The sequence below is a fragment of the Limulus polyphemus genome, unplaced genomic scaffold, assembly GCF_000517525.1.
Source record: "Limulus polyphemus unplaced genomic scaffold, Limulus_polyphemus-2.1.2 Scaffold373, whole genome shotgun sequence".
Taxonomy (NCBI): domain Eukaryota; kingdom Metazoa; phylum Arthropoda; class Merostomata; order Xiphosura; family Limulidae; genus Limulus; species Limulus polyphemus.
In genome coordinates, this window is record NW_013665983.1 from 131,017 (window position 1) to 140,526 (window position 9,510).

Sequence of the window (9,510 nt, forward strand, 5' to 3'; positions counted from 1 at the left end):
TAATTTCTTGACGATTTAATAGTTTCAACACGACATTAGCTCTATTTAATAAACCTAACTTTCTGAAATCGAACTATAATTCCTAACAATGTTATTTCCTTCTTTCTAGGTTCATTACGAACCATACATAACAGAGTATAAGTAAGATCAACAGACTCTGTCATTTATCGGTTGCAATAGATGGTAAATATGTAAAGCTACTTCCACATATGAATAACGTGTTTAAATGTATTTTAAACAATTTTCAACAGCATTCTACTTAAAACAAATGTTGATTATTATTTAATACACAAAGGAAATCATACTTTACACCAAAACAACAGAATGAATAAATAAAGATTTTATCTTTCATTGTGCTAAAAACATCGTTTTTGTTTCTTACTCCTAATATAGGAGCGCATGTGCCTGAAAATAAATTATAAAAATAGCACTAATTAGATTAAAGAATATAACAATAAACTTGTTATTCAGCATATACTGTAAAACCTAATGTTGCCTCTCGTAAAATATCTTCGCCAGTGATTGATATCTGGCGTATCAGAGATCCGGAACCTCTTCGGAATGTTCTTAATCTAGAAACGTAAGCAGTATAATTAATTTGACAACTGTTTCAATTGAATTGCGAATTTGTATAATCGACATATATAATCAAATACATTAATGTTACTAGCCCCATCCCAAGTAATAGCCTCAATAATGTACAACTGTTAAGTTCCAAAAATCAAAATCCCCACTCCCACCTGTCAACTTAACTTTCCTTATATAAATATGGAAATGATTTCCACACTATAGAAGCCCCCCCCCCCCATCTGTGGTTCAGCAGTAAATATGTTAACTTATTACTAAAAAAATCGGGTTTCCATACCCACGATGGGCTGAGCACAGATAGTCCATTATGTAGTTTTGTGCTTAAAAACAAACAAACAGATCAGGAATTGATTTACTGTGTTGAAAAAAAAAGTTCTTAAAAGCTCAGGCACTTGAACATCGTTTATTTTCGGCGGTGTGTTTGCCCAAACACTCCCTTGATTATATACTTTTATTGCCTTTATAACTTGATAAAGCGATTCTGAAAGACTATATATCATTTCGATCGAACGATATCTTTCTGTGCTCATTAAGGTGTAGCCACGCTTTATACCATCTCTCAAGTTACAACCCATAATAAAACAATAAATAATTTTATACAAATACAAGCATTTTATGATCGTATAAGTGACTGTATGATCTTTCACCATACCGATGTAATCACAAGATGCAAGTATTAAATTATTTTGTTTTTCTACTCGTGTTTGGATTAAAATGGCTCCAAGCAAAAAACGATAATATTAAAATAATCAAATACAAATACTATTACCAGATAGGCAGCTTTCACATTTGTATGGTAATTCTGGGAAAATGTTAGAGTAATTTCGTAGTTCATATTAACTGATATTTCTGTTGATTTTTATGTAACATACCATATCTTATTCAACCTTTTTGTTATAATAAAGTATAGTAAAGTAATGTTTGCATAAGGAGCGATGTTTAAAACTATACTTATGCAATATAAATAAGAATATAAGTTTGAATATTGTAGTGTTAACTTGGTCAACAATTAATATAAAAAGAAATAATAAGCCAACAAATCAATTACCTTAATTTTTTTTTTCATTTTGCAATATACGTAAATGAAGTTCGAAAACTGGTATGTTAAATGTAATTTGTTTTATTCTGTACTTTCTATTGGAAAGAAACCTCCATTTGAACCTTTTAGTAATTACGTCACGCCAACTATCAGAGCCACCTGTGATTTCAAAAACAAAACTTTTGATTTTATTTTTTTCATGAAACTTACTATAGAGTAGATATAACTCAAAAGGGTTGTAATCAAAGCAAACTTCAAACATTCTAAGGAACAATATTTTTGTAAATAAAATATAACTTATTTGTATTCGAAATGTGAATGTTGTTCGTCAGATATTTGGTGTTTAAAAAAAGCTTTAAAAAACTTTAATTAAAAGCTGTTTAGTCAGATTTAGCTTTCGATCAGCTAGGACAGAACCTATAAGAAATGGAATTTTATGAGGATTTGTATGAAATTCGCATCAATTTTAGTTACAGATTACTTTAAAGATCGGTCAATATTTCACTCCACAAAATCCTCAACATTTTATTTTAGGAGAATCTTCATGTGCAAATTACATGTGAATTATGTGACTTGAACTTCGATATAATTATGTTGAACTATATAATGCGAATGTAGAATGTCGAAGCTAAAATCCTGAGTCCGTTTCACCCGATGGACACAACAGATAGCCTAACGTGGGTTTGTTCTAACAAAACAAAACAGACAAAAGATCTTTCTTCCAAAACCCTGCCTTACATTCCCACCCCCAGTGGCACAGACGATAAGTCTGCAGATTTATAACGATAAAAACCGGGTTTCGATACCCGTGGTGGTAAAGCACAAATAGCCCATTATGTAGCTTTATGCTTGTCTACAAAGAAACTTTTGTTATTGTTTAACAAGGATCATAATTACAAATTATTTAATTCTATTAAATCCTTATATTGTTTACGTATCAAGTTTGTTTGATTTATATATATATATGTGTGTGTACAGAGAAAGTTATGCTTCAAAGTAATGCTGCCTCTAGTCTGCTAGCATCACCAATTGTTTAAGTAAAACATTCTTCTCATCCGATTCTAACAGAATGTCGTCTTTCCAGCACCATTATTTAGTCGGGTATTACCAGCCAAGTCATTCTTCACAGTTGATCCTAACACTCTTTTCTATCTAACGTCATTTGTTAGCCAGGTATTAACAGCCAAAACATTCTTCACATTCTATCCTAACACACTCTTCTATCTAATGTTATTTGTTAGCCAGGTATTACCAGCCAATACATTCTTCACATTCTATCCTAACACACTCTTCTATCTAATGTTATTTGTTAGCCAGGTATTACCAGCCAAGACATTCTTCACATTCTATCCTAACACACTCTTCTATCTAATGTTATTTGTTAGCCAGGTATTACCAGCCAAAACTTTCTTCACATTCTATCCTAACACACTCTTCTATCTAATGTTATTTGTTAGCCAGGTATTACCAGCCAATACATTCTTCACATTATGTGAAGAATGTCTTGGCTGGTAATACCTGGCTAACAAATAACATTAGATAGAAGAGTGTGTTAGGATAGAATGTGAAGAATGTCTTGGCTGGTAATACCTGGCTAACAAATAACATTAGATAGAAGAGTGTGTTAGGATATTCTATCCTAACACTGTCTTCTATCTAATGTTATTTGTTAGCCAGGTATTACCAGCCAAGTCATTCTTTACATTTTATACTAACACTGTCTTCTATCTAATGTTATTTGTTAGCCAGGTATTAACAGCCAAGACATTCTTCACATGCTATCCTAACACACTCTTCTATCTAATGTTATTTGTTAGCCAGGTATTACAATACCTATTTCAGTACCTATTAAAATCTCACCTGTATCCCCGACCATTATATAGATATCTCCAGAATAATAGTTCCTCCATCTCGATTCTATTAGCATTTCAGCTTTATAGCACCCACTTTGTCCATTCTTTTTGTTCATTATATATTCAAATCCAACTATTGTTGAAGAGCTCTTGCTTAGGTGCCAACCATTTGCTTTCGTTCAACTCTACTTGAAAGTCACCTGTGTTTTTCAACGTTTGTTTGTCCATCCACAGCCAAACCAATCCTCTCATTCAACTTATGTTAATCATTGCTTTGCTAGCGTCAAATTCTAGTTTACCTACTTTATTGTGCTCATTTAATATCGGCCTTTGTGAAGGATATTATTAGGTGTTTTACCTAATATCCAAAAAAATGTTTTGAGAAAGAAATTGGTTAAGTCTAGTTACATGAAAAATGATCTTGACCAAGCTTATATCTCACAATTATCACCAGTTGGTCTAAGTATCCAGGCCAATACTTTGTTTCTTCCCTTTTTCCATCTATTTCATCATATTAGAATCATGGGTGCCATGTTTGATTGACTGTCTTAAGTAAATGTAGTAGAAGAAATTACTATACAAACCTCGGAAACAAACTTTTAAAAAATCACTCATATTTACGTCTCAAAGGAATTTTGTTAGTATAAACTGCTTATCGAATTTGTGGATAAGAAACCTAAAATATTGCTTCGTCTAGTTTCTAATTTCACCAGTTTCGGTTACATGCTGTGATATAAGTAATGAATGAAAATATTATATGCAAGACATCAACAAACATTTTGCATTACGTTTCTATACGATACTGTCCTGTTATCCTTTATTTCCATCAACTTATACGGACCGGTTGTGGTCTAGCAGTTAGCGTACCGGGCTTCGGATCCAAAGGTTGAAGGCTCGAACCACGACATGCCGTTGAACACGCTCTGCACTTTCAGCTGTGAATGCGTTTTAACTGCAACAGTAATCCCGTTACTCGGCTAGGAGTAGCCACGTAAGCGGTGGGTACTGCTGCCCACCCCCTCTGTTCAGCATTTATAAGTTAGGGATGACCTGTGCACTTTGGAATATTTGACCTAGACATTTAACCTATGTGTCGTATATGTTCTTTTGAGATTGAAAATACTAAATATAGTTCACCAATAGATACTTCGTTATTAAGTAGTTGTTATTTTAATACATAATACTTTGTCCCCAGTGGGTCAGTGTTAATTTTATGGACTTACAACGCTAAAATCCGGGGTTCGATTTCCATGGTGCACAGATTTCAGGTAGTCTGTTGTATAGCTTTGTGCTAGAACAAACAAAACATCATACTTTCATGTAAGCACATTTCAATTTTAATGCTGCTACAGTAGTTTACAGGACATACATGAAAGCATAATATCAATAACAATGCATTCCTATGGAAAATGTTGTGTGAGATATAAGATGTATCTACAAGGTTGTTCCCACCTCTTAGTTGTGGGCTACCTTTCTAAAATAACTGTTTGCGTTAATCTCAAAGTTTGGTGTGCAAGTTTGTCAAATTGGTATTTTGATTTCCTCTGAACACCGCTTTTTAAATAGTAAAACAGGCTTTGCAAAAATTGGCATTAAAAATTTTTATTTGCTTATCAGTGTTTTCTTAAAACATTTTAGAAATGCTTCTTAAAAACCTGCTTTATATATACATACATATGTATAAACTCCACCTAACTATTAAGAGCAGTTTTTTAAGTGAAATGTTTAATATATCTTTGTCTTTATAACCACTGTAGTCATTTGGTAAATCTTTCTCTGCCTTACGAAACAAATTGTCATATGCCACTGACCGAAAGGCCAAATCGTTTGATTTCAATTTAGTCTCTGTTAATGTAAACAAAATTTAATTGTTTGAATTGTTTATTACAATTCTTAACTTTCAAATTCAGAATACCTTGAAATAGGCTTACTTTACAATTCTTAACTTTCAAATTCAGAATACCTTGAAATAGGCTTACTTTACAATTCTTAACTTTCAAATTCAGAATACCTTGAAATAGGCTTACTCGATCTTTTATAGTTTTCAAGGTCGTGATATTCGTTTCTCCCCAAAACAATATCTATATAATAAAAAAAAGACTAATATCTACACTGATGCAAGTTGTAGATAAATAATCTACGATAATTATAGAAACGGTTCACATGCAGGAGTCACCAAAAAAATAAGCGAACGCGTTGTACAATGTGTTTGTATTTTGTATGCGAGTCCTTTGCATTACGCAGAGCATTACTTGTTTTCATGTTGTAATACGATTGATCAAAGTACAAATGTGGAATATTGTTCCGAATGTTCTGCTGCCTTTTTGTTTTCTCAGTTTTTACATAAATAGATATAGCCTCAAGAATGTTCATATCGGGACTTTGTGCGGGTCAAACTATGGTTTATGAGTGCTTCATCCGCCTCTTTATCGTTCATATATCGTTTCAACACTTTTGGTGTATATACTTGTGATCGATGTCTTGCTGCTGCAGTGATCTACACAAAACTGATGGCACCCTGACTGCTGACGAGTACATACAAATTATTATCCGTCATTATATTCCCTATGAAGCACAACTCGTCTGCGGGGATTCATTTTCTGTTCGCTAATATGCAGCCCAAATTTCTACTGATTTCCAACCGTGTTTCAGTTTAGATTTTGTACATGGCTATAATACTGTTTTTATCTACGCCCTCGAAAGTGTCGTTTATTGTTATCAAACAGTTCGAACTTTGATTCACTTGTAAAGATCAGGCATTCTTTACTCATTATACTGCTTATAGTCAGATGCCCATTTCAATCTTTTGATTTGGTTATCTCTTTTTAGCAACGATTTTCGAGCAGCTTCACGTCAACTGGGACCATTAGTTCTAATTAATGTGAATAATATTGTTTAAGATGGGACGTGAATGACTCAGTGATGAGTGTATCGGAATATGTATCTCGGATCCTAACCTTTGCGTTCCCTTATCGTCAAAAAAATATCGCATGCTATAAGGGGACAGTCAAATTCCGCTATTGTTAATAACTGTCTTTCCTGTAGTCAAGCAGTTCAAAAGTAAGGGCGACTAGTGCGGATAGCTATTGAGTAACCTTGCGTGTATAAGTGAAAACAAACAAATCGTTCTCAATATAACATTCACATCTGTATTTACAGAAAAGTTGTTGAAAAGATCTGTACTCAACTGTCTCGTAAAGAAACACATCCTGAAATACTAAACATCACTTTTGCGCCGTTTCGGTTTTCTTCTATTTTCTTTCGCCTATCTTCTTCAGAGTCCTGCAAACAACTCCTACTAAAACACTGAGTCATGCAACAATTGTTCGCAAGGAGCAACCTCAATCAGCCAAAACTTTAATTCCTATATGCTTTTCATGACATAGCTCAATCCGGGAGTCATGTTAAAACACACTACTACTACTGGGTATAGTATGACTGCCTGTACTATTATTGGCTTTACACCAGTATTACATTTTCTGATTGATTGGTTGAGAACCAGGCACAATGTAAACTGTCAACATGTAACTATGCTCTTGTGCCAACCATCTCACTCGACAAATGAGTTGGCATTTCCATAGTATTTCCCTTTTATATCCTTCACCGTTTCTGTAATATCAGTGAGATATTACATTAAAATAAGCCTGAAATTAATTTAAGTTAATTTTCGTGATCCAGTACAGATTTCCAGTTAGAAGAATGTATAGAGACATTTCCACTACATATTGTTTGTTTTATGTCACTTCCGACGAGACATTTTCCATATATATCAGTGAAATCCGCTAACTTAATCAATTTTCTAAAATTAAAGGTAAGATTGTTTGTCCGTTGTTAAGCACAAAGCTACCCAAAGACTATCCGTGCTCTGTCCTTTAAAGCTAGATGTATTGTTGTACACCCACGTTATTGAAAGCACGACTGCACCCCATAATGCCCGCTACTGAATGCGTCTTTATATAGAATTCGTAGAAATATCAGTACATCATTTATAATAAAACGCATTTGAAGTTCCACTTAAAATATTAAAAAAATTTTCAGGAATATCAATGCATCATTTATAATAAAACGCATTTGAAAATATCACTTAAAATATTTCTTTCTTTTTCTTTTTTTGTCATGGCGTGTCAGCAGTAGAGCATTCATGTAATCACGAACATATATCACACCTAAATCAAACTTTGGTGTGAGGTTATGAAGAGTGTGTGCGGGCATAATCTATCCTCTACTATCAGTTCTTGTGCAAAGATAATAAATATAGATTCGCAAATGTAACGTTATCATAAAAATTATTTCATCATTATTTACAAATATCTTCTTTTACAACGCCAGTAAAATTTAAATGTAAATATAACTTTATTATAAAAATACACGGTTTAACCAGTCTTTCCATAATTCCTTTTCTTAAGCTTTCCAGCACAAGACGAGGAAGAACACAATGAGACCAGTTATTTTCTGCTTGTTCTCCGCTGTCTTGATCTACACAGTGACTGGTAAATTCTGTGACGAGTCGCAATGTAAGCGGCCATCCTGCGTCTGCGACACGCAAGGTTCACCAGAGGGCCTACGGGTCGAAGACACACCACAGTTCGTTATGCTGACTTTTGACGACGCTGTGAATGTTGTTAATTTTCCAGACTACGAGGAACTTTTGATGAATGGCAGAAAAAACTTGCGAAGTAATTGTCCTATCCAAGCTACCTTTTTTGTTTCCCATGAATACACTGATTATTCTCTAGTGCACGAACTCTGGCGATACAACAATGATATATGTGTCCACAGTATCAGGTACATTAAACGTTTTTCATTTATTCAGTTTTCTAATTAAACTCCGGTAAACAATTTGTTCTGTTTGTTGCCTATATGCTTTCTAGATCTCATGTTTAAAATACACTTTAAATATGATCGTGGATTAAATGACGCTTTATTATTGTTTAACGACAACAGAACAATACTCTAAAATCTGAGTTATTGTAAATTTGCTAAAAACTGGAAATAATGAAATTGTGTCGATTATTATAATTTATTACGAGCAATGTTTCTTTAGAATATTTGATTAACACAGGATCTCTCCCTCAACCAGAGGTGGAGTGATGTTTTGGGGTGGAAAGTTCAGAATCTGCTGTATACAATAGTATGATGGTAACGTAGTTCACTTCGGAATAATGAGCAATCAAAGAAACACAGGGTTTCGGAGTGGACGCACCACCTTATCAGCAACGGTCACACACACGCTAATTGATTATTTCTTTTTTCTTCATTCTAAAATCAAATTATTCATTGTTTGAGGTTGGATACTTTATTGTTCATGTACTAGCGGAAGGTTATAACCATCGTTACTGTCTTTGTCAGCACCAAACCTATTTTTGAGTGCCGCAACAGCATCTTTGGGTTTGATAGGTGGATCTGCCTCAACAACGGCTGTCATAAAGTTCTTCGTGATCGCATGCACAGCGGCTGCAGAGGTTACAAGTCCAATATCTCGGAACCTTGCACATGCAGGTAATCGAGGGAATAATGATGGCATGAAGAGTAGCAAAGTTCCAGTCATGATCAGCAGGAGTTGGAGCATTTGTTGAAGATCTATTGGGATCTGATCTAAAAACTGATGCAATGACTGGTAAAGAAGAATTACGTAGTGGACCCATAGGCTACACAACAAAAAGTATTGTCATTAACTATGTGGTTTTGTTGATGATGTGACCAGTCAAAGTTCAGTCAATTTTTGTCCAGTTTGGGAATTGTAACTTGTAATGGTCATACTTCATCACCTGCTATATTCTATACAACTTTCACCATAATACAAAAAAAAACGGATTTCTTTTGCGTCCAATTCCTGCCACCAAGATGCTTCTGGTTGAGGGAGAAATTCTGTGTCAAATTATTGTGAAACTGTAATTTTAATAGTTATTAATAATATTATGATGTCTAATGTATTTGAAAACGAAAGAACTTTTAGTTACTACAACCAACATGACACTGATATGTTACTACAACCAACATGACACTGATATGTTACTACAACCAACATGA

At 34.0% G+C, this 9,510-nt stretch overlaps 1 protein-coding gene across 1 annotated transcript in view; it reads left to right on the top strand.

Annotated features, from left to right (window-relative positions):
• LOC106457788 overlaps window positions 1-9,510 on the top strand; it is a 38,157-nt gene that overhangs the window by 23,721 nt on the left and 4,926 nt on the right. The window contains exon 2 of the mRNA XM_013917234.2: window positions 7,887-8,265. Within this exon, the coding sequence (XP_013772688.1) occupies window positions 7,916-8,265 (350 nt within the window). The 5' untranslated portion in view covers window positions 7,887-7,915. The remainder of the gene's footprint in view (window positions 1-7,886; window positions 8,266-9,510) is intronic.